Consider the following 24,919-nt stretch of genomic DNA (forward strand, 5'->3'; position numbering starts at 1 on the left):
TTTATATATCAGTAAACTATGCATGTCAAGCGGGTTAGAAGCTGGTTTGAAAGTATCTTTTTTAAGACAGGAATATTTTTCCCTTAGGTAAATTAATGTGAAATTTAATGAAGGCAATCATCACCACCACCTTTTAATCAATTTTTATTATTTTTTTTGTCAAACTGAAATGCATAAACTGTAAGTTCAATTTATCAATTTATCCAACATGTGACAATTATTAAACATTTACATGGTAAAATAATTTTATTCCTTCATAAAAAACATGAATGTAATAGCATCAGTCACAACTTTACAAGAAATATTAGTCATGAGAAAAAATAATTTCACATTGGTATGAAAGAAAGAGTTGGGTGGGCCAGCACAGCGGTTTGTGGCATGTTCTGCTGTGCTTGAGTGGGTTTCCAGGTACTTCCTCCCACAATCCAAAAACACTCTCATATCTTAACTGAACACTCAAAAATGGCCCAAAGCTTGAGGGTGAAGGGTTGTCCATCTCATGTCAGCCTTATGATATTAGTCCAGGGTGTACACCCCTTTTCTTTAGGTCAGCCAGGATAGGCTGGTACCCTGAATAGGATAAGAGATTAAAACAGATTGCATAAATGACAAAGGCTGTTCTCTTAGGAGTTGACAAACACTTCCAAGAGGCTGGCCACTGAGTGCATGCGGTAAAAGATGGCGAAAGGAAGTCCAACGTTGACGATTGCAGCCCACATGTTGAAATCGTAGAATTCTGCTTCGGCTGGGTGGTCAAACTGGGGGCGAGCCCCGAATGCAGGCATGATCCACAGCTAGAGAAGAAAGATGAGAGAAGAAATAAATGTCAAGAAGGGCGTGTTTTTTTTTCTTCCAAAGAGCCGTGTGTGATGGCGAATGGAACTCACAATGATGTTGGCCAGCAGCAGAAAGACAGAGACCTCCTTCAGTACCCGCCTCTTCCACGTCAGCTTGTGTCTGTAGTGCGGCACGCCAAACGGGCTCACTGGTGCCACGTGCGGGCTGGGCTTGAAGCTTATTTGCGATCCTTCCAGGGTACTCACATCTTTATGGTAGTTCTCCAGCACGTAGGAATTTGCCACCACATGGACGGACTCATGGTGCTCCTCTTCGTGGAAAGGCTCCCTGTGAAGACCCTCAACGATGAAGAAGTTCTGCAGGCCGATCTGGAGCACCATCAGGATAGCCCAGGTCAGATTGAGTCTGTTCAGGAGGCCTGGTGCTCCGGACGCTATCATGGCGACGATGGTGAAGTAGTTAATGATGAACTGGCCCATGGAGGTTCCCACCAGGAGGCCTACATCCAGGCTACGGGTGGGGTTCTTCTCAGAATCGTGTTCCCTGCGGTCCAACTTGTAGATGGTGGCACCGATGAGGGTGGCCACCAGCATGAGGGCTACGATGACTATGTTTGTGACAAAGTGGATTATGAGCGCTTGGTCTCGCTTTTCAGTGTCGTCCGCCTTCTTCATATTCATTTCATACACGATGAAAGTCGCCAGACCCACAAACACCAGGAGGACTCCCACCAAGGGGCCGGCCAGTGCGTCCTTCAGATGGAATTTGTGGGCGTGGCTGTGGTGGTGCGCGCCGCGTGCTTCTGCGAGTCGACCAACGTTTTTCCACATGACGTAGGCCATGGCCGAGGCGAAGAGACTGTACTCGATGTTGAAGGGATACAAGTAGAAGTAGGCCTCTTGGAAAAGGCTGCATGAAGTGTGACTGCACTTGCAGTCGCCTTCACTGGAACTCGCTGTGATTGGAAAGAAGAGGTGTTATTTTTGTGCTAGCCAGCTTGTGTTCTAATAGCTTCAACCCTGTTTCATACCTCTGCTGTACATGCTCCGTCCAGAGAGTTTATGCGTATCGTTGCTGTGATTGTCCTCAATTTCATGCGTGTCGTTATCATGATGCTCTTCTTCTGGGTGAGATGTTTGGTGAAGTGACTCGTCTGTGACCGCCGCCATCCACAACACGAGATTAATGGAGAGGGTGAGCATCAGCCCGCAGCTGCATGTAGCAAGAAGAATGAAAAAATCAGTATAAGGCACAATTGCCGTTAAAGAAGAAGTGATGTTACCAAATATGGAGTACTATGCTAAAGTAACCATTACATTTGTTTCTTGCGTAGCTATAATGTCACTCAGTAGAGCACAGAGGCCACCAAATATTCCCAGAGCGTGTTTGTGTTTGTTAACAGGCAGGCTACTTCCTGGTTCAGGGAAGGCAATGAACAGACAGGTGGCACCATTAAAATTCCAAGGTGTTGGTTGATGCTTCAGTCATGCAAAAGGGTGAATATAAATTCCTGTATCTTCCTTATCCAAACTGTAATGGGTTCTCCTCGACATAGTTTCATGGAAATCACATTTATGTTTTTACGGAAAATCTATTGATCCATCAATTCTTCCTTCTCCTTCTCAGATATGTTTACCTGTGCAAGGGTAAACATGTGACATAAATCCTGTATAGCTTTGTTACATCAACTAGACTATTGCCATTCTGCTTTATGTCAATAGAATAATAATAACAAAGCTAAAGACGTTTTCTCATGAGAAAGGTGCATCCAATTTTTCATTCAGGCTCTACCTGCAAAGATAATAACACGTATAATTGAGACAGAACCTATTATCTTTACACTTGATTGACACTTGATGTATGCAATAAATGTTGCTAAACATGTAAACGTCTGAACTCAATGATCCACAAAACATTAGATAGAGCCTGAGGCATGCCCCTGGGCTTACAGCCAGGCCTTCTTTATCTGTCCAGATTGTGTTGTTTGGGAACCACTGGTTGATCTTTGACTGTATTTTCTATGGGCTTGTGTGTTGAATGACACTTTTGGGTGGAACTGGTGTTAATCCCCAAGAACTTGTGATTGGTGCAGTGACAGTACAGTGGAACATCCCTGAGGTCGTACAATTCAGAAAGGTAAGTATATTCTTTAGGGAAAATACGCCTCGAAAGTCGCTCAACCAGTTGGAACCATTGTCATGTGCGACGTCACTTTAAACCTTGGTTCACAAAGCGACACCAGATGAAGTCTCTGTTTGTCTTTGGGTTCCTCTATTGGTTTAATGCATTCAAATGAACCATATTTAGCTTGTTTTAAGCTTTAAGAATGTTAAGGATGCTTCAGTGACTCTGACTCTGAATTGGGTTGTTTTTATTTCCATTATTTTCTTTGGAAAACCCTGTCCTGTGGGAAATCTGTTACAATGAGGTTGTCCAGCATCCCGGAACAGATTTGTTATTGTCCTTCCACTGCATAAAGAATATTCAAGCCCATGTTTAAGGATTGAAAAGTAAAAGAAAAAGGCCTACCGTGTAAGGTTCCTTTGGAGCTGCACGCAGTCCTTGGCATGGACCCACATAAAGTACGTCTGGAAACAAATTTCATAGTTATTAAACAGATCTTAGGTCTAATTAGCAGAGTAGTTGAATGATGCTTACCTGCACAATAATGAAAACAAGTTGCACCACAGGAAAGACAACGTAGATGGCCGACTCACAGTGAAGGTAGCCCACATAAGTCCCTATCTTGAAAATGTCCATGATGATGCTGAGCAATCCAAACAACACCATTCCTCCTAAAGGTGGTTGATATCATTACAGACTAATCCTTAAATCATGACCAAAATAAACATCTGAATATGTACAGTACATACCTCTGAGCCACACGGGGCCGGCATGCCCGTCCCTGTAAGCCACGGCATTTTCAATCCTGGCTGTGAAGATGATGTAGTAGATCATCCAAATGCAGGTGAGGATGAGGATGACAACGAGGAAAACCTGCAGGTCCGACATGCTGATGTCCACATGCTCATAGGCGCTGCCGCTCACCAGAGCGATCCCTAGCATGAGGATGTTGATGAAAATGACACCGGACAAAATCCATCCCCAGTTTCTGTCCCGTTCCTTCGTGGTAGGACTGGGCTTGGCCAGGGTCTCGGAGCTGATGGCGCCTGGCAAGTGCGCGTGTCCCTGCATGTCGGGTTTGGTCCTGCAGGGCTCGCATGGGCCCCCATCAGGTAGGCAACTGCATGGGTAGCCGCTGTTCAAACACATGGTTGCTCCCTGCCAGAACGGACGACAAGTGAGTGACTGTTTGCATTCGTGTCTGCATGAGATGTGACTGGTTTTACAGCCTCACCCTTTACCTTCCCCTAAAAAACCCGCCCTTGTTGTAAGTTTTCCGTGAACATAATTGGCACTTTGGTATTGCAACACAACACACCGGTTTAGTTGCGTAGGTTGTTAAATGACATTCAGTTACCTCCGATTGCTAAATTACAAAAATAGTGATCAGTCATTCAATGGGAAACAAAATGAAAATGGAGGTCAGAGCTTACCTGCAAGTTGACTTGGCGAGGTGTGAGTGTCGGGATGCAGAAGCGTCCGCCCTTTTTATGTGCATCCAAAACACAGCTGGAGGAGGCATGAAGGTCAATAAATCGTCTATAAGCAGATCACCATATTATGACCAAACACCGACTGTTTTGTGCAAAATATTCATCTAAAGTTCAAAAGATGTTTCAAAGAAAAACGATTTCTTACTAATGCTTCAGTATGGAGAAACCTGCTCCTTGTTCTTGATCGGCTTTTCCAAACTTGTGCCTATTATGCATTGCCATTACATGAATCTTAATGATCAATAACAAGACAGAAATTCATTTATTTCAACATATGTGATAACATTGGGGCCTTCATCTATGTTAGAATTTAGGCTTTTATCACAAAGAAGATATGATCTTTAACTTGAGCCTCACAATCTAAACATGAGCTGAAGTAGGCGTGTGAAGCCAACATCATTTGCCTATCATTGATTTTATGCTTGAAGATGATGCAGATTAAATGTGCATGTACTCGGGGGTGAGACATATGAAATCCCCCCCAGCCAGCATCCGTCTAATCTATGATCTTATCTATTTCTGTCGCTTGTCATGCAGCTGCATTCATTTGTTATGGTTGTTTAATTAGCGGCCTTACGACATCTCCGGGTAGGGCCGAGGTGGTTTTTATTCCCTTTCTTTTATACATGACATTTCATGTTTACGCCCTTGGTTGGCATTAGAGCTGCCAAGGTTCTATAAATAAGGACAATGACACAATGAACATGATACAACACACGAGTCACTGTTCTTCCTCATGAAGTGAGTGGCAATGAGGAAATATTATTTCTCAAAAGTTGAGTTAATTGGGAGCATTTTTGACATTATTTGATTTCAGTCAAGTGTGACTAAAGTGAATTTTTAAGGAAGTATTCTCATTCAAGTACCTTTTGTTCAGATTTGCCGCTAAAACATGAATTGACAACACCTGCAAAGTCTCATCCAAACATGCCATTACAAATATAATAATGCTCATAATTTATCTTGATGTTTATTATTGTGCTTGTAATGTCCGTACTGCATCATACTCAAGGTCTGTCTTCAATATTTTGAATACCGTTTTATTAACTTTTTCAGCCCAAAACGTCAACATGTATTGTTACAATATAATTTCAGATCAAGAAATGACTCAAAAAGCATATTTGCTAGAAAACATGTGGCAGACTTTTAACCACATGAGTTTCTATTCATTCAAACTTGATATGGAAACCATTTGGGGAAACCCTGCTAATTTTGTTTATATATTATTATAATATTAAAAACAGTCCAACCTCAATGATGTTCCATCAAAACTGAGCATTGCATTTTTGCAAAGGTAAATGTATGCAATTTGATGTAATGTATACATGTTTATTTTGCAATACTATAAGTGAGTATTGACATACTTTAATATGCATTGAAAGTGATGCCAATATCATAACGGCCACGGGGAGCACTGTTCAGCAAGGCTGTGCGCGTCGTCAACGTCCCTTGGAAACCCGCGACGCGCACAGCCCATCCGGACACCGACTCTCCGGTGTGTCGGTGCGTGGGCTACTCCGCTTCCACGATGAGGATAATAACGATGAATACAATATTAGCGGTCGTGGAGGCGATAACGCCGAATGGAGTCGAGCAGGGTGGATTAAGGGGTCGCCATGAATGACAGGTACCACAAGGCGGCCCGGGACGGCTACCTGGACCTGCTGAAGGAGGCCACTCGGAAAGACCTCAACGCCCCGGATGAGGATGGCATGACCCCGACGCTATGGGCGGCTTACCACGGAAACCTGGAGGCTCTGCGGCTCATCGTGGCGAGGGGGTGGGTAGTAAAAAAAATTGACACAGGACCACTTTATGATGTCCATATTTTTTTAAAAGTTGGATGAAAAAAAATAATTAAACCATTTATGATTGTAGTTTGCAATGGTGCAAAGTAATGCAATGTCAGTTTGCCTGCTGTTCCTAATATACTGTCCCTGAGATCATTTATTACTGTAGACACACTTGCTAAACTACAATTAACGCACATTGTGTTAAACAAATACATTTAGTTTGGTAGTTATAGTAATTATGTGAACAATACATAGATAATTACAAGTAAAATATTTGGTGCGGTCCTTTTACTTTGTTTTAAACAACCACATGTACTAAAGGAATTTGATTATCCACATCAGACATTATCACTCAGAACTGAGCAACAATAGGAAGAAGGAAGAAGAAGAAGGGGGAGTGAGAGAAAAAAACATTTGGAAATTGTAATTAAAAAAATAATAATAATACTAAACTGAAATAGGTTGCTTTTCAGCTGATCAAAAGCTTAAATCTGCTCAGAATTCTTGTTTTTGTTTTTTGTTTTTTTTTGTCCCGTCCAGCCATTGGGACAGATAGTATTGTTGATCTAAATGCCCTTACATGCTAAACAGATTTGCTCAGAATTCAAATTTTCTGTCAGGCATTTAGCCCTCCTGATGGCTAAAGCTAAGAAGCTTTCTCTTCTTGAACGTGGTCGGATTGTCGAGCTGCATAAGCAAGGACTCTCGTATTGGCATTGCTGCTGAGGTTGGACTCAGTAAGACAGTCATTCTACATTTTTGGAAAGGATATTACAGAACAAAAAAGTCAAGTGGTAGACCCAAATGAAGTGTCCATCAAGACACAGGGTGGTCCTCGACCCAAATGAAGGCCCTTAATGGTGCCGACTACAGCGCAACAATCATCAGACGGCATCTGTGGGAAAAGGGTTTCAAAAACTAAAAAATGGTATGGGGGTGCTCCATTATAATCCGAGGTGCTTTTTCATTCATTGGAACACTGAAGCTTCAGGTGGTGCAGGGTCATCAAACGGCAGCCGGTTACATGCAGATTTTGCAGCTGGGTTTTTCAACAGGACAATGCTGCAGTTCACAATGCTTGACCAAGGACTTCTTCACGGGAATAACTCTTCTGGACCATCCTGCATGTTCCCCTGATTTAAATCCCATAGAGAACATTTGGGAATGGATGGCAAGAGAAGTTTATACAAATGGCCATCAGTTCCAGACAGTCGATGCCCTCGGTGAAGCCATCTTCATCACTTGGAGCAATGTTCCCAAAAGCCTCCTGAAAACAAAAAGCCATCAAGCATGCCCAAACTATGCTTGATGGATGAAAGACGGCAAATCCAGTGGCAGCGCAGGGCGAGTTAGGCCACCATATGTGAATGGATTGTGGCTGCTTGGGCTGAGTTATCTGTTTTAACTGTTGTCTGAGCTTTGGTGAAAGCCGGCATCATTGCTGAACAGCCACCTGACAAGGAGACTGACTCAGACATTGATGAGATGGAACCCGGCATGTTTAATGGCAAAATTGCCCAACTGTTCAATTCAGATACAGAAGATCAGGACTTTGATGGATTTGTGGGAGAAGATTAATGAAAAATACACTGGGTGTAGGCCGGGTCGTTAGCATGTAGGCCACGCAGTCAGGAGATCGCGAAGACCTGGGTTTGATTCTCCACTCTGGCATCTCTGTGTGGAGTTTGCATGTTCTCCCCGTGCATGCGTGGGTTTTCTCCGGGTACTCCGCACATTCCCACATTCCAAAAACATGCTAGGTTAATTGGCGACTCAAATTGTCCATAGGTATGAATGTGAGTGTGAATGGTTGTTTGTCTATATGTGCCCTGTGATTGGCTGGCGACCAGTCCAATACGACCAGTCCTTATGGCTTAACTACAGAACTAGACCCTGTAATTGAGACTGTGCTTTATAATCCGGTGTGCCTTCCTTATGATGCGGAAAATACGGAATGTTTTAACAGGGCGCAAACACACAGGACCGTGTAGGTTTTTGATTTTTTTCTTTATTAATAATAAGAAAGATATTTTTAAACTGCATTCTTTGTTCAGTTGTGTTGTCATTGACTCATATTTAAATTATATGAAATATTTAAGTGTGACAAAGTGGCAAAAAAATAAGAAATCAGGAAGGATGCCAACCCTTTTTCCACAACGCTGTATTGTTTATTTTAATGTTGCTCTTTTAAGGAGACAACAAGTCATAAGATTTTATCTATGCTTAAAGATAAGATGCTGAACAGAAGTTCAACTGTCCAAAAGTCTACTATGCTAACAATGTGGCCCCGAGGGAACATTTAAGGTGCAGTGATGGGGTATTAACATAACCAAGAGGAGCAAGTCCCAGACGTGGTGCCAACACATGACTGCAATCTGAAAAGTCACAAAAAGTACAAAAACTACAGTAGAACTTCTTGTTTAGTAACTCTTTGTAGATGTGAAGCTTTGTTCAAGGCGCATAAAGTAAGATTAGATTGCTTTAAAGATTATTCCAACCAGAATGAATTGAAAAGGATGCACTAATGCGTTCAAACTGATCTGACTGAACATGTTTTTTAATGCTTTCATGACATTTAATCGGCTATTTACAGAGTACGGTAATGGTTAACCACAGATTATAAACGACTCGAGATGACAGAAAATAGTTTGTCAGTCGTCATGCTTGTTTAATGAAGCGTTCAAGGTCATGTATTTCATTAAATGCTCTTCAGCCATGCGTCCCCTCTTCAATATTTAACTGCACGTAAAACGGCCTGTAAAAGAACATGTGAATTATGACACCTCGCTAAATCCTCACCTGTTATGCTGAGTTTTAGAATGTGACAGTTTAATAAGCAGAGTTGACTTTTATAAGGCAATAGTTATCACAAAAGATCACACTTGATAAAATTAACCGAATGGAATGGTGGTGTTGGGATTCGTGAGCCGCGTGAGGCAGGATGATGATGGAGGAACACAACAGGCTCATCGTTAACGCCTGACCTGGTTCGCTTGCCAGTCAGAAAAATGGGCCCATTATGAAAGCCTTCTAATTAAGGACTCAGTAAAGTGGACACATAATTCATGTCCTAACTCATTTCTTAAAGGAAAAATGACAGATGAGCCCATCTAATGACATCGATTGTGTCTGAAATGCTGCCTTTATAAAGACAAAAATGCTAATAATGTGTTTTAGTTGGCACTAAAAAGATTACAGAAACATTCCATGGGAAGGTTTGCTGAGGGATTTTTCAAAATTTGACACAGTTGGACTAAACGGAAATTACAATGCAGATTCCATAATCAAATGCCTTAAAAGTTGTGCAATTCGAATTTGTTTTTTTCTTGGTGCTTTTCTTTTATTGCAATGTCACCATGAGTGTCACAGTGATGATAACCAAAGAAAAGGTACTGGAACTCTTCCATGTGGCTGCTCAGTTCAGCATGAGAAATATTCATTCATTCATTTTCTATACCGCTCATCCTCACGAGGATCACGAGGCATGCTGGAGCCTATCCCAGCTGTCTTCAGGCGAGAGGCGGAGTACAACCTAGACTGGTCGCCAGCCAATCACAGGGCATGTAGCATGTAGGCCACATAGGAGAACGGTTCGAATCGCAGAGCACATATAGACAAATAACCATTCACACTCACATTCATACCTATGGACAATTTGGAGTCACCAATTAACCTATGTTAATGTGGGAGGAAACCGGAATACCTGGAGAAAACCAACACATGCTTGGGGAGAACATGCAAATTCCACACAGAGATTATCGAACTTGGGTCTCCTAGCTGTGTGGCCTGCGCTCTAACCACTCTTACTCCGTGCAGCCGACCATGAGCAATATGATTCCTTAATATTCACTGAAGTCATTTTGTCAAGTATATGTAACTGTGTATATGTATAACTGTAGAGCATATGGTTACTGCAAATATACAACATAGTGGGCATGGTAATTCTTATGATGGAGACAGTTTGACAGTGGAGGAGAAGAATTAACTTATTTCCTGTAGGGAAAACAATCAAGAATGGATTGTGTTTGACATTTTCCACATAGTGATTTGGGGTAATATACCGTATACAAACACATACAACACCAATGTTAGAAACCAGCTCTTAGTAAATGCAGTATATTATTGTGGTCAGCTACTCTGCTAAGTCTGCTATTTCCCACAGAATCAGTGCAAACAAGAGCTTTCAGTGCCAAGGACATTGTATTCCTCTAATGATAACGTCCCTGTGATTGACACCAGGTAACCATAAATTGCTTCCATTGGATGATAATGAAGACAATTTCATAGGGAAGATGCCATGCTCTGCAAACACCTACACTATCATAGAAAGTAAACACCCCTATAATATAATGAAGAACAAGCGAGAGATACCAATGAAGAGACGACCCTCTCCTGCGCTCAGTGGTGTGGGACATAAATTACAATACGTAAAGCAACCCCCCATGTTATGACATTATGTAATCCAGAGCTGGGAACCGTGTAAATAACTTCAAATCAAACCTGAACAAAGCAGTTCATCTGTTGACATTCATTTATAGCATGTTTATGTTCCTGACAGTTCAACCTTTGGAGGAGATAGTAGTCTCACTGAGGCCAAAGGACACCTCTCATATGCTGCTTTTACACTGCAAAGTGCTCTTTCAACATCTGAATAGTACCACGGGAAAGTGTGGAAACCTTGCATCGTGCATCGGCCTGAATGAAACACGCTAACGACAACATAAGAAGAGAATGTGGTTATCTTCATCTGAGACTGAGGGCACGAAGACAATGAACCACTGCAGCAAAGTGGATACTGTGGTGTGTAGTACTGCAAAGCAATAGGATGAACACTTATTATTCTCCAAATACTGTACATATGTCAGACTAGTATTTACAGTCGATGAATATACTGCATAATTATTATTTTACAATGAAGGAGCCACACGTGAAACACCCACTTTGTCCAACCAGTCCTGATTAAACTTGGGGAATGTGGCGTGACATCATCCGCCATGCACAATTATGCGCTCCGAGGCAGCTGAAACCTTTTCAGCCCTCGCCTGAAACACGAGCCAGGCAGCGAAGCGGCAGCGGTGTCAAGCCTGAGGTCAAATTACAGCATGACTCTCATGGATGCAACACCAAGGTTTATTGTGGATGGAGAACATGTTCTTGTGTACTGGTAAACAAAAGTGACATGATGATGGCATGGTAGCCCAGCCCCTCATTGATGAACTTGCTGATCATGCTGTGACTGGTACCCAATGAACAATGTGTTGATAAAACAATACTGAATTGAACCATACTGGATGTAGTACTGTATTTGCCTGTGCAAGAAGTAATTTATTATCAAGTTATCAATCTAATCAAGTCGTTGTGCTCCACAGAGGAAACCCAGACAAGTGCGACATATGGGGAAACACGCCGCTCCACCTGGCTGCCGCCAACGGTCACCACAACTGCCTTTTCTTTTTAGTGTCGTTTGGCGCCAATGTATGGTGCCTGGACAACGACTACCACACGCCACTGGACATGGCCGCCACCAAGAACCACATGGACTGCGTCCGCTACCTGGACTCCATTGCCGCCAAGCAAACGGGCCTCAACCCCAAGCTGGTCAACAAACTAAAAGACCGGGCATTCCGAGATGCCGAGCGGCGGATCAAAGAGTGCGCCAAGATGCAGAAGAAGCACCGCAAGCGTATGGAGAAGAAGTTCCAAAAGGAGGCACCTGAAGCATCCTTGTCGGATGTCATGAGCTTTTCCAGTTACAGCAGCGGCTCTGTTAGCCACAAGCTACACAACCTCAACACAGCCGCCGTCAGTGTGCCATATTCTCAGGTTGTTTACTTGTCCACTCTAAACATTTGACAGAGGATGGGCCGAGAGGCAAATAGACAGCTAGAAAGACAAACCAACTAAATGATAGGAAGAACAAATTGACCGACTGACTAACAGATGGACAAATGGATGATAAATAGGTATCCATTATCTTACACAGCTCAAATATGATAGTTTAACAATACATTACATAACTGTGTATGTATAGGTTTTATTTAAGTGTTTTTTTCTTAACAGAGATGAATAGTGTTTGCATTTTTTGTAAATGGATGGCAAGCACATCAGTCAATCAATCAAACTTTATTTGTAGAGCACTTTTCATACATAGAATGTAGCACAAAGTGCTTTACATGTTAAAAAAGAAAGACAACAAGACACATATACACACACACTCGCACATACATAGACACACACACATAAGAAGTTTGCTTGCCTGAGTACAGAGGAACTAGTTCAGGAAGCGCTGCCATCTTGCACATGGTTCAAGCTCATATACACATAGTAGTTGGTTAATATTCTGCATTATACGTTGGTAATGTCTTATCCACTACGGCGTGGAATGATGTGTGAGCTGGTGATGGCCTGTGATTTGTAGCTAATAAAGTATGCCTCGCACAGGTACACTACACTTGAGTGGCTTAAATGTGACATGACACAATGATGACATGACACAATCTTTAAATCATAATTTTGATGATAATCTTTTTCTTATATGAAAGGTCAAAATTATAGAATAATTAATTAAGAGCACAATTATTAAGCAGCAAAACAGAAAGACTGACAGACAAATCAACAGATATGGGTCCCACTGTCAGACGGGTGAATGGTCAGACAGACTGACTGAAAGACAGATAGATAGAGGATGGATAGACAAGGGGATAGATGGAAAGATTAACCACCAACATATTGTACATACTACAGTGGTGTGAACTAGTATTTGGCCCCTTCTGTACGTTTTTTGTCACACTTAAATGTTTCAGATCATCAAACACAACTGAACACAAAATGCATTTTTTAATTAAACTCTTTATTATTAAGGGAAAACATTCCAGAACTACATGGCCCTGTGTGTGGTATTTTTTTGATGATCCAAAACATTTAAGTGTGACAAATGTGCAAAAAAAGAGGCAAAAGGAAGAGGGCTTTTTCACACCACTGTATGAACAAATGAAGGTTCATTGTTTGATTGCATGTCACTGAACTACATCTGCTTGCTGTGTTGCCAGGCTACCCTTCATGCCACGAATCGAGGGAAGACAAAGATCCAGAAGAAGCTGGAGAAGAAAAAACAAGGAGACGGGACCTTTAAGATCTACGAGGACGGGAGGAAGAGTGTGCGCTCCCTCTCTGGACTCCAGCTGGGCAACGATGTCATGTTCATCAAACCGGGCACGTACGTCAACCCCAAGGAATATGGTCGCCGCAACATCCGTGACATGTTCCCCAGAGACGACGACACCATTTCACGTGCCATCAGCGAGCCGGACCTCCATGGAAACTATGTGGACCACTCAGAGGTCAGCACAGACTCTGGACATGATTCCCTGTTCAACCGGCCTGGTTTGGGCACCATGGTCTTCAGGAGAAACTACGTGAGCGGGGGGATGTTTGACCTGAATGGTCAAGAGGGAGCTGACGACACGGGCAACACGGTGCGTCTCCGCAGCAGGCTGCATCCCCACCGCAGTCTGGATGAGGACAGCATCGGGAGTGCTCGCAGCCTGCAGGAGAGGAACCTCGATGAGCTTCCCTGGGAGGAGGTGGAATTAGGGCTGGACGACGATGATGAAGCCCACACCAGCCCGTTGGAGGTGTTCTTGGCCGCACAGAGTATGAGCGACTTCTTCTCCATCTTCAGGAGGGAAAAGATCGACCTGGAAGCACTGCTGCTGTGCTCTGATCATGATCTCAAGAGCATCCACATCCCTTTAGGTCCCAGGAAAAAGATTTTAGATGCCTGTCAGAGACGCCTGGAAACCATCGAGGACCCAGAGTCCATTGAGGACACTGAACTGTGAGTGCACTTCCTACTGTGTGTCCAATGTGGTCACCTGCACAATCTAACGAGATCCAATACAAAGGTGTCTGAATCAGTGTAACAGTGTGACAATATTGCCTGCATGTATGTTTTTGTTTCACGTGCATGCATGTACATTGTCAAATACAACTGTAAAACATTTCATGAAAAGGGATTCTACTGCTACAAAAAAACCTTTCAACACAACAACACAGTGACTAAAATGGAAGTCTGCAGTCTTGGATCTGCTAGATGGAGGTCAGGAGAGTCACATTTCCAACCATGACCTGCTTACTTAGCTGCTCTATGTGCGGACTACTATTACATTAGTCAGCAGGGAGGTCTGCAGCCAGGCTTTTAAATGTTGTCTTTTAAAATACTCTAGTTGCTTTTGTCTCCATCCAATCGTCATGCAAAACTTAATTATATACAGTATAATGTGGATGAACTATAATGACAATTTAAACTCAGATCCGAACACCATCTACACACACAATACCCTCTTGCACACAGAATTAGTGCAGTAGTGGTTTTCTATGGCAAATCTTATGGTGGGCCTTTGTTCTCTTTCTGTTGTGCAGATGATTCAAATGGAAGTCAGAGTATCAATACTTCATGAAGACAAAACTGAGAGAACTAAATGATCTTCCTGCCTTGTTTACAGACCATAAAGGAATACTGGAGGTGACCTATGCAAATATTTAAAGTTGAACAAACTTGCTGGGTCATTGACCACACTTTTCTTTAACCATGTTTTCCCCAATGGGGTCAACCAAGCGTCATGTGCCTGCATGGCTCGTGCCTGTGCATTCACTTTAAAATGTCTCTTGTTTTCAACTAAACACACTTGACATGCATTTTCTTTTGAAATGATCCTGCATGCTCCTCTATGTTTTTCATTTGTATTTGATGGCCATGTTTACACTCACAGCAAACCTGATATGACCTGGTTGGCTCTGATTTACCATGGAAACCTTTATAATTAGGCATGTCTGCAAAAAAAATGGTGATATCAGTGTGGGGATCTTCCTTTTAGCGATGTAGAGCATGTAGCACATATGTACATAGTATTTGCAGAGAAAATGCAGTCAGTGCATTCAGTTACTCAAGAAAAATATATGTGATGTTACACATATTGGTATAGGTATTGGTATATTGGTTATCAAAAAAGCCAATATCGGACATCACTACTTATAATACTTGCATATGTGTACAAATATATAGTGCACGTTGAGTCAATATTGGTATAGATAATGTTAGCCTTATCTTTGAACATTCTCATCCTGCACAAAAACAGATGCCTGTCTTTATAATTTGATTTGAATGTTCTAGTATTTTGATATATCATAAATGCATTAAACTACATGTTTGCTTTTGCTCTTGCATAGATCAAGTGCACTTTAAGTGAGTACGTCATATTGAGTGTTTATGTAGACATTTTACGCTTATGCCGATGCGTCAGTGCACACACCCACACACATAACACAGCGTCACTGCAGCCTGCATATCAAGTAGTGAGGAAACAGTGCATTAAAATGAAACACTAGCTCCCACATACTGTAAATAATACATTCAAGCAGAGCAAACACCAAATGTGCAGCAGGAAGCGCATTCATCCGGACTCGTCATTTCCTCCTCTTATCTTTTGAGGCTGTGTGCAAGTCCTCAGATTAGTCAGGCAGCGTAAACTCGGGGAGGGGTGCAAAATGAGTACAAAATAACAGGCGTGGTTTGGAAGTATTTCCTTACACTCTCAGAAGGGGCTGAGCATGTTAAAAAAAAAAAAAAACATTGGACAACAAACATGACGACAACTAACAGTGAGGAAGATTTCAACATGGAGGAGCATACGAGGGATCAAACAACGGACAAGCAAGATGTGCCATGCGACTCTTGCATGGGCGACCCCTGCAAGGCCGTCAAATCCTGCCTGACCTGTCTGGTGTCCTTCTGCGAGGATCACCTCAGACCTCACCTGAAGAATGCCAAGTTCCAGAGCCATCGTCTGGTGGAGCCGCAACATCACATGGACTGCAGCAGGTGCGATGTTCATCACCTTCTGCTGGAGCACTACTGTCTGACAGACGGTTGCTGCTTGTGCTCCGACTGTCAAGGTCAGGGGCACGGAGGTCACGCCATCGTGTCTGTGGGGGAGGCCCGCACTCATATTGAGGTCTGAACACAAAACACACACATTAAGTTGCACTGACTTGCACATTTACCATTATTGATAATAATCAATATTGATAATGAACAATAAAAATGCTAATTCAGTGGAATCTCAAAGCCAAAATTTGGAGTTGAACCTAATTTTTGGAACAATTTACCAATTAAGCATCAACTCAAACTCCACAAGTGTGAGTCTTCATTTTTTTTTGTGATGCCACCACAGAAGGGTACCAGTCATGGCAAAGAGTAAATGTGTGATAATAACCATAGAACCAGAAATTGCATGAAAGTGTCTGTTTTTCTTTACAAACACCTTGCTTCCTCCCATTTTGATTTATCTTTACAGTGCTTAATTTCTTTCTGCCCCGACATTTCTGCCTGTCTAATTATTTCATACGGAGTTCGTATCTCCTTTTGGGCTATCTCTGTATGGAGTTTGCATGTTCTCCCCGTGCATGCGTGTTTTTTCCAGGTACTCCGGCTTCCTCCCACATTCCAAAAACATGCTAGGTTAATTGGAGACTCCAAATTGTCCATAGGTATGAATGTGAGTGTGGATGGTTGTTTGTCTATATGTGCCCTGTGATTGGCTGGCAACCAGTGCCCCGCCTCTCACCCGAAGACAGCTGGGATAGGCTCCTTCATACCCCCACAACCATAGGGAGGACAGGCAGCATAGAAAATGAATGAATGATTTCCTATAAGCAAATAGAACAGTCAGAAACGTAACCAAGGTAACATTATACCTTGTGTTCTACATTGGAGGGTCAATTCATCTTGAATTCATAACTGGATGGTAATTGTTGTAATTGTTCTAGAATGAGCTGCAGAAAAAGAACCAGGAGATCGATAAGAGCGTGTCAGCGGCCGACAAAGCAATGGAAAAGCTGTGCAGCAACAAGGACAGCATGAAGGTATGAAGATTTACTTGGCAATGCTCTGCAGTACTTTGAGGCGACACTTATGGAGGGTTTAAATGGTGTTGCAAAAAAAGTGACCCCACTTTAGCTCTACTGCTTTATGTTTATTTAAACCTGTGTATTGGGAATAACTGGGCAGTAAATTTAAGGCATGCTGGCCCTTTAAGAGTGTGTCTTCAGCTTGGTAGGACCTCAAACATAAACAACATGGTTGACATTTTCTTTGTGAACAAATTTGATGATAATAATAATCTGTGTTATTTTTGTGGTTTGTGGTGTAACATTCCTTTTCCACTCCACAGTACTGGCTCTGCTCTGCTCAGCCCTACTCCCCTGAGTGGTGGGGAGTTTTCTACTTCAAAATGCGCAAACTCAGTGTTGAACACATTGGTCAGAATGAGACACACTGACAAACAATAGATGAGAATGAGCGTCTCTTTTACACAAAAGTGACAAATTTGATCTAAGAGGAGAACGAGGGCCGCTGCAGTAGAGACTGTGGAGCATGAGTTTTTATTTTATATGTCATTTCTGGCTGTCCACAACGACACAGGGGAATGTTCTGTAATCAATGTCACCCCTATGTTTTTTGTTCAGGAAATGAAATAGTACCTCATAGTATCTGGTGGAAAAGCATCAAAAGTGCGAAGAACGGCCACTTCGACTTGCTAAATAATGAGTCAGCCTATTGGAAGTAAACTAATGAAAAGGACTGACAGTGTTAAAGCATTCATTCATTCATTTTCTACCGCTTATCCTCACGAGGGTCGCGGGCGTGCTGGAGCAGTTGACTTCGGGCGAGAGGCGGGGTACACCCTGGACTGGTCGCCAGCCAATCACATGGCACATATAGACAAACAACCATTCACACTCACATTCATACCTATGGACAATTTGGAGTCTCCAATTAACCTAGCATGTCTTAGGAATGTGGTAGGAAACCGGAGTACCCAGAGAACATGCAAACTCCACACAGAGATGGCCGAGAATGGAATTGAACTGGGGTCTCCGAGCTGTGTGGCCTGTGCACTAACCACTAGGTGCAATCCGTGTTTAAAGCAGGGTTGTCCAATTTGGTGTCCATTTGGGTACTGCCTGTACCTGTAGTACAAATAAAAATAGAAATACAAAATAGAATAGAGGGAAAAGGCTAAATGTAGGGCGAAGAATATGTAGCCTTTGATGGGACATGCCTGGCATAATGTGTTTCCTTGGTGTTGTTTTCAGTCTGTGGTGGAGGAGGCGCTATCTGAGGTGGAGCAGCACTTTGTCAAGCTGCAGGAGGCAGTGGGAGAGGCCAGGAAGAAGGTCGTGGAGCAGCTGGAAGCAGAGCAGAGACGAGCGCTTCGGCAGGTGGACGGCGTGGAGGCGCACCTGAAGCAGAGGAGGGAGGAGCTGACTAAGACTTCAGCACAAATGAACAGAATGTTGCAGATTAAGTCTGACGTCTCCTTCTTGCAGGTAAAATGCCAGGACTCAGACACATTACATAACGCGTGGATGAGCACATTGGGGATGTTCTCGGGTTTATTTTGCCAGTTGACATGTTGGTAGTATACACAGAGTTAGATCTCATCACAGCAATAAACATGAGATTAAAATGTTCTTGTAGGAGTACCTGAAGTGGAAGGAGGGAGTGCCAGATTGTTTACCCAAAGTGAGCATCAACAATATGGAGCACATCAAGTCTTACGTCCAAGTCGTAGCCAGTGTCACGCAAGAGCTGTGTGACCTGCTGCTCACCTCCTACCAGGACAAGCTCAGCATCAATGCTCAAATTACTGGTGACGATTCTCTTTCACGTCCTCTGAACCCTCAATGTCTGCTTTAACTATGATATTGTCTTTGTTTATAATCCAGGTGCCAAATCTCAGACGCCACAAGTTCTGTTGCCGGACCCTGAGACGTTGGAAGACTTTTTAAAATGTAAACCTCTCAAAATCAAAAGAAGTCAATGGCCTACCAGCAGATAAATGGAACCATTTTTGACCTTCCACAGTCATCCTTTTGTATTTGTCATGTATAATAATATGCCACATAATTTTTCTCTTTAGATGCAAAGAATTTGACCTTTGACCCGAATACTGCTCACTATTTCCTGCGCCTAACAGCGGACAACACAAAGGCAACCAACACCAGCCCCTGGCAGCACAGCTATGTGGACCACCCCGACCGCTTTGAGCACTGGCGCCAGGCGATGACGTCACAGAGCCTGTACACAGGAAGGCACTATATGGAGGTGGAGCTTGTTGGCGAAGGCGCTCACGTAGGGGTCACCTATAAGAGCATCGAGCGTAAGAGCCAAGAAACTAGCAGCTGCATCACCGGGAACGACTTCTCCTGGTGCGTTGGGAGGAACAGCCGAGGCTTTTCCGCCTGGCACGCCGGCACAGAGACTCCATTAGAGACTTCAGATGTCGCAAAAATCGGTGTGTACGTGGATTTTCACCGTGGCCATGTGTGTTTTTACGATGTGAGCAGACCTATGATGCTGCTCCACAAGTACAAGGCTGATTTCATGGAGCCATTGTATGTGGCTGCCTGGCTATCAAAGAAGGAGAATGTAGTTTATCTGGTTAATAGTACAAACTGATGTTTGCATGGTTAGGCCTTACAGATGACGTCACCATCTTGAATGATAGTGACCTTTTCATGCAATCGCAACACTGGAGACTGTTAATTATGTCAATGGGCTGTGAAGCACATCAATCTGGTAGAGTGAGTGACCTGGAAAACTGCGGAATATTCATGCATTTCTATGTATGACCCAATGAAGGACTGCAGTTGCACTTAATAAACTTTATTGCAAGCGCAAGGGAGGATAATGTGCTTAACCTCTACCTAGACACTTGACTGACGGTCTAAATGTCATACAGAAGTGTGTGACTCGACCACACATGACACACCATAAATATTCATCCTATATTTATTTCATTTACATATTTAGATTCCTTGACCACGACCACCTTTATCATTCATGATAACACGAGCATGCTGAAGCCTATCCCAGCTGTCTTCGGGCGAGAAGCCAGGTATACCCTGGACTGGTCGCCAGCCAATCATAGGGCACATATAGACAAACAACCAATCACACTCATATTCATACCGATGGACAATTTGGAGTGATCAATTAACCTTTATCATATGGATTCATAAGGATATCAATATTAGTTCAGTAGTTATTCACAAAAATCACGTTTTCTGTAATGGCGGTTTTCTTTAGCTTTTGAAGATACAACAAATGCGTTGGCACAGAACCTTATGGGCAACGGAAAGGAAGGGCAAAATACGGAAGTATCTCAGAAAAAACAGGGTTGACTGATAAGTACGGTATAATAGCTAATAAAATGACTGAATATGAAATTATGTACTGTTCATTTATACGGATCTTTACAGTATTTCTATATTATATTGAAACATTTAATTAAGGAGCAGAAAGTGTTACATTACCATATTTGAGAAGGCCAACCCGGATGTGGTAGTGACGTCATTAATCAGCTGAAAACAATCCCACCTGGTGGTCGAAACGACCGCATCGCATCTGTATTGTGATAGTTTGAAGCACGTCTCATTCGTCTTTGTGGAGCCTCAATTTTAGGAGGAGAACAAAGCCAAGTGGGAAACAGTTAAGTTAAGCGTGCGTGTGGGCGGAAGGATACCATCATGAGAACTGTGGCTCAAAAGATGTTAAGGACCTGTAACAAACTATTCACAAGGTAAACACATTAGAGTTTGGGTTTTCTCGTGTATCACTGAAATTTACATCTCTTGTACCAAATATAGTTAGCCGTCCTTGTCCATTTGGAACTACATTACAGTACATTACCTGACTCAAACTTGAAGAGGAGGCCATATATCCGCCCCGAAATTAGAACCACGTGATTTATCCCAGCCAATCCGCAAAGATATGTAATACCAATAATTAAACGATAGCCTTACATGTAATGAAAGAAATGTATATTAGACTTGTGTATCATTATTATAAGCGACTTATAGGTTTTTCCAAAGTTAGTTAAAGTACTTCAGTCATATTTAACTTGCAAATATTTTAGCAAAGGTTTTAAGTGGATTGAGACCACTTCAGTGTACTATATGTGTTCACATGCACAGAAAATAGCAAACATGCCTTGAATGAACATTCCCCCACTTGTGATGGGAAAAAAACAGAACAAAATAAGATTTGGCTCAACATATCTCCACTTGTTTCTTTGTAGGAAAACCCCAAATGACAATGGAGAGGCTCACCCATCCAACATCGAAACGGCGGCCCAGATGGAGAACATCCAACACCTACACAACATGGAGGCCGCCAGGGAGTACGTGCACCACGTGGAGGCGGTGGCTGAGCGTGCCCATCACGGCGGTGGCTGGCTGCTGTCGGGCATCATCTGCATCAACATTCTTATCCTGGGCTGTGCTCTGGTCAGCAGCAGCGCCTTCATCAGCGTGGCCATCACGGCGGTGCACAAGCAGATCTTCCTCATTGTGCTCCTACTTATGACCATGCTTTGGATGCTCTTCTACACAGTCTTCACCTTCCGCAAGAACAAAACCATCATGACTCAGGACAGCCACGCTGGGCCTGTGTGGCTACGAGGTGAACGCACCCGAATGGGCGCCACATCGAGTACACATGTACAGCCTAAATCAATCAAAATGAAAGTGCTATTTTACTTTTAGTAGTAGCTGTATACACTGCAAACCACAAGTCCACAGGTGTCGGTAAAATGGGCTTATGTTTGTAGGCAGAATTTGTAATTTAATGATACATTTTTTCCCCCCAGCTGGTCTTGTGCTTTTTGGCCTGCTGAGTCTCCTCATGGACATCTTCAAGCTCGCCAACTACATGGGCTACCTTCATTGCGACTCTGCTGTCAAAGTGGCCTTTCCTGCTGTGCAAGCGGTCTTCTTGTTCACTCAGGTTGTCATGACACGTTTCTTCTAACATATTGTCTTTTGTTTGACTGTTCTTTTTCTTCAGACTTACTTTCTGTGGGTTCATGCCAAAGACTGTGTGCAGCTCCAATCAAATATCACTCGGTAAAAATGAATTATTTCCCTGCAGTGTGTTGCTATGATGATCCTGACTTGTCCTTTTATGCTCAGGTGCGGCCTCACACTCACTATTTCCACCAACTTGGTGGTGTGGATGGCGGCAGTTACTGAGGAGTCGCTTCACCAGATGGACACTCCCTACATGAACACCACTGTCCCATACAAGATGTACAGAGGTAGAATAGGTCCAGCATCTATCTGAGGCTGGAGGTTGAAATCTCACATCTTCTTTTTGCCATGCCAGCCAGTTACGTCACCAAGTGCAACTGCAGTCACTCTGCCTGCAGCACCTTCAAGGAAGCCTTTTACTACTTGTACCCCTTCAACATCGAGTACAGCCTCTTTGCCTCGGCGATGGCCTACGTCATGTGGAAGAACGTGGGACGCCTGGTGGAGGACCACGGCCACCGTAACGTCAGGTTCCGGCCCAAGGAGGTATGCCTGGGCCCCATGGTGGGCCTCCTCCTCGTGGTGGTGGGTCTTGTGACATTCATTGTGTACGAGGTTGAGATGACTGACGAGGACCTGGGAAAGCGCTCGCATGCCCTCCTCATCCATTTTGTCATGAATATAGTCATTGTGAGCCTCATGTGCGTGTTCACCGTTGTCGGCTGCGTGGTCTACCGGCTAGACCACCGGGAGCATGTCTCGGAGAAGAACCCCACCCGCAGCCTGGATGTGCAGCTCCTAGTAGGGGCATCCATGGGGCAGTTCATCATCAGCTACTTCACCATCGTGGCGGTGGTGGCCAAGGGAGCCCGAAGCTACCTGAACGCTCTCAACCTCGCCTGGGGGGTCCTGATGGTGGTGCAGCTGGGACTGCAGAACTACTTCATAATTGAGGGGCTGCACCGGGAGCCCTTCCATGTGATGCAGGAGGCAGCCCTGCACACCAATGCACGTGCCTTCCAGGAACACTCAGAGATGAGTGTTGTCATGGAGACTCACAAGTCCAGCTGCTTGTTGACCTCAGACACGCCACCTAACTGGAAGAGGAGAGTGCTCAAGGAAGTGTGCGCCTTTCTGCTGCTGGCCAACATCATCGTAAGTTAACTGTCTGCTCACCATTTTTCACGCGACTTATTTACTGTCCTTGTTTTGGCAGCTGTGGATCATGCCTGCCTTCGGCGCTCGCCCCCAATTTGACCACACCGTGGAGATCAAGTTCTACAAGTTCACTATGTGGGCTGCTATTGTTAATATCGGACTTCCTTTTGCCATCTTCTACCGCATGCACGCAGTCGCCAGTCTTTTTGAGGTCTATGTCATCACATAGTTTTGACCTCTTTCTATGTCCAATAGCTTCTTTTTAAAGTCTGTGAAATGTTTATTTTATTAATAAATTTTAATAACTGCCTTGGGTCGTGTAATGTTTGTCGTTTTACTTTCATTGGATTATACAACTTCTCAGTAATGTTAATATTTCCTATACAGGTAAAGGTTATATGATGGAGACAATTTGACACTGGAACAATTTCTTGTGGTGAAAATTGCTTTAAATATCAAATTCAAAGTCTACTGGCGACTCTGTGGTCAAGCCATTCAGTGAACTCATCACAGGAGGACTATATGCAATGAATTTGCAAAATGATTACTACTTTTTGTAAAAAGGTATGCCTCAACATATCTTTGTTGGCCGACACTAAATATTAGAAACTGTATCTGCAGTTCTAAAAGAATAAACTCATTGTTCAAGAGCTTTTAATATAAAAATATATAATATTAATATAAAAAGGTAGAATTCATGTGTATTTAGATGTTATAGGTGCATCTAATAATATTATATAAAAAAAAATATATATATATAGACCAGCCCAGAGCCAGCTGGGGTAGGCTCCAGCACCCCCGTGACCCTCATGAGGATCGGCGGTAGAAAATGAATGTGTATATATATATATATATATATATATACAGGTAAGGGCCAGAAAATTAGAATATTTTCATAAACTTGATTTATTTCAGTCATTGTGTTCAAAAGGTATAACTTTTACATTATATTTAATCATTGCACACAGACTGATGCATTTCAAATGTTTATTTCTTTAATTTTGATGATTATAGGTGGCAACAAATGAAAATCCGAAATTCCGTGGGTCAGAAAATTAGAATATTGTGAAAGGGTTCAATTTTGAAGACACCTGGTGTCCTGCAAAGGGCTTTAAATGGTCTCTCAGTCCAGTTCTGAAGCTTACACAAACATGGGGAAGACTTCAGATTTGACAGCTGTCCAAAAGGCAACCTTTGACACATTGCACAAGGAGGGCAAGACTCAAAAGGTTATTGCTGAAAAGGTTGGCTGTTCTCAAACCTCTGTGTCCAAACACATTAATGGAGAGGCAAAGGGAAGGAAAAACTGTGGTAGGAAAAAGTGTACAAGCGATAGGAATCACCGCGCCCTGGTGAAGATTGTGAAAAAAAACCCATTCAAAAATGTGGGGGAGATTCACAAGGACTGGACTGCTGCAGGAGTCAGTGCTTCAAGATCCACCACCAAGAGACGCATGAAAGACATGGGTTTCAACTGCCGCATACCTCGTGTCAAGCCTCTTTTGAACAAGAAACAGCGCGAAAAGCGTCTCACCTGGGCTAAGGAAAAAAAGAGCTGGACTGCTGCTGAGTGGTCCAAAGTTATGTTTTCTGATGAAAGCAAATTTTGCATTTCCTTTGGAAATCGAGGTCCCAGAGTCTGGAGGAAGAGAGGAGAGGCACAGGATCCACGTTGCTTGA

The 24,919-nt window shown here is 43.1% G+C and overlaps 4 protein-coding genes and 1 long non-coding RNA gene across 8 annotated transcripts; 3 read left to right on the forward strand and 2 right to left on the reverse strand.

The window, feature by feature from the left end:
• Window positions 1-209: 209 nt before the first annotated feature.
• LOC131103324 (proton channel OTOP2-like) lies at window positions 210-4,078 on the reverse strand. The gene is made up of 6 exons (XM_058049484.1): window positions 3,672-4,078; window positions 3,457-3,593; window positions 3,328-3,386; window positions 1,829-2,010; window positions 888-1,753; window positions 210-794 (listed from the first exon to the last, which is right to left on the reverse strand). Exons 1-6 carry the CDS (start codon window positions 4,069-4,071, stop codon window positions 624-626), a joined length of 1,815 nt encoding a protein of 604 aa, XP_057905467.1. The 5' UTR covers window positions 4,072-4,078; the 3' UTR covers window positions 210-623.
• Window positions 4,079-5,842: 1,764 nt separating this feature from the next.
• Window positions 5,843-15,559, forward strand: ush1ga (Usher syndrome 1Ga (autosomal recessive)). Of its 2 annotated transcripts, XM_058049759.1 has the most exons (4): window positions 5,843-6,195; window positions 11,578-12,031; window positions 13,258-14,045; window positions 14,630-15,558. In XM_058049759.1, the coding sequence occupies exons 1-4, from the start codon at window positions 6,032-6,034 to the stop codon at window positions 14,631-14,633; spliced, it is 1,410 nt and encodes a 469-aa protein (XP_057905742.1). In that variant the 5' UTR covers window positions 5,843-6,031; the 3' UTR covers window positions 14,634-15,558. The 2 variants fall into 2 exon arrangements, with proteins under 2 accessions (XP_057905742.1, XP_057905741.1); XM_058049758.1 differs by having other exon boundaries at window positions 13,258-15,559.
• Window positions 12,395-20,941, reverse strand: LOC131103462 (uncharacterized). Of its 2 annotated transcripts, none has more exons than XR_009119610.1 (3): window positions 20,588-20,941; window positions 18,172-18,511; window positions 12,395-16,192 (listed from the first exon to the last, which is right to left on the reverse strand). It is a non-coding gene; the product is annotated as an uncharacterized LOC131103462 (long non-coding RNA). The 2 variants fall into 2 exon arrangements; XR_009119609.1 differs by having other exon boundaries at window positions 12,395-16,223.
• LOC131103460 (tripartite motif-containing protein 16-like) lies at window positions 15,602-20,119 on the forward strand. Of its 2 annotated transcripts, none has more exons than XM_058049757.1 (6): window positions 15,602-16,221; window positions 17,036-17,131; window positions 18,365-18,598; window positions 18,750-18,921; window positions 18,998-19,063; window positions 19,249-20,119. In XM_058049757.1, exons 1-6 carry the CDS (start codon window positions 15,853-15,855, stop codon window positions 19,728-19,730), a joined length of 1,419 nt encoding a protein of 472 aa, XP_057905740.1. In that variant the 5' UTR covers window positions 15,602-15,852; the 3' UTR covers window positions 19,731-20,119. The 2 variants fall into 2 exon arrangements, with proteins under 2 accessions (XP_057905740.1, XP_057905739.1); XM_058049756.1 differs by having other exon boundaries at window positions 19,192-20,117.
• Window positions 20,622-23,543, forward strand: LOC131103459 (proton channel OTOP2-like). The gene is made up of 7 exons (XM_058049754.1): window positions 20,622-20,853; window positions 21,352-21,734; window positions 21,922-22,058; window positions 22,119-22,177; window positions 22,244-22,368; window positions 22,437-23,236; window positions 23,298-23,543. Exons 1-7 carry the CDS (start codon window positions 20,801-20,803, stop codon window positions 23,466-23,468), a joined length of 1,728 nt encoding a protein of 575 aa, XP_057905737.1. The 5' UTR covers window positions 20,622-20,800; the 3' UTR covers window positions 23,469-23,543.
• Window positions 23,544-24,919: the final 1,376 nt, after the last annotated feature.

Source organism: Doryrhamphus excisus, chromosome 15, assembly GCF_030265055.1.
Source record: "Doryrhamphus excisus isolate RoL2022-K1 chromosome 15, RoL_Dexc_1.0, whole genome shotgun sequence".
NCBI lineage: Eukaryota > Metazoa > Chordata > Actinopteri > Syngnathiformes > Syngnathidae > Doryrhamphus > Doryrhamphus excisus.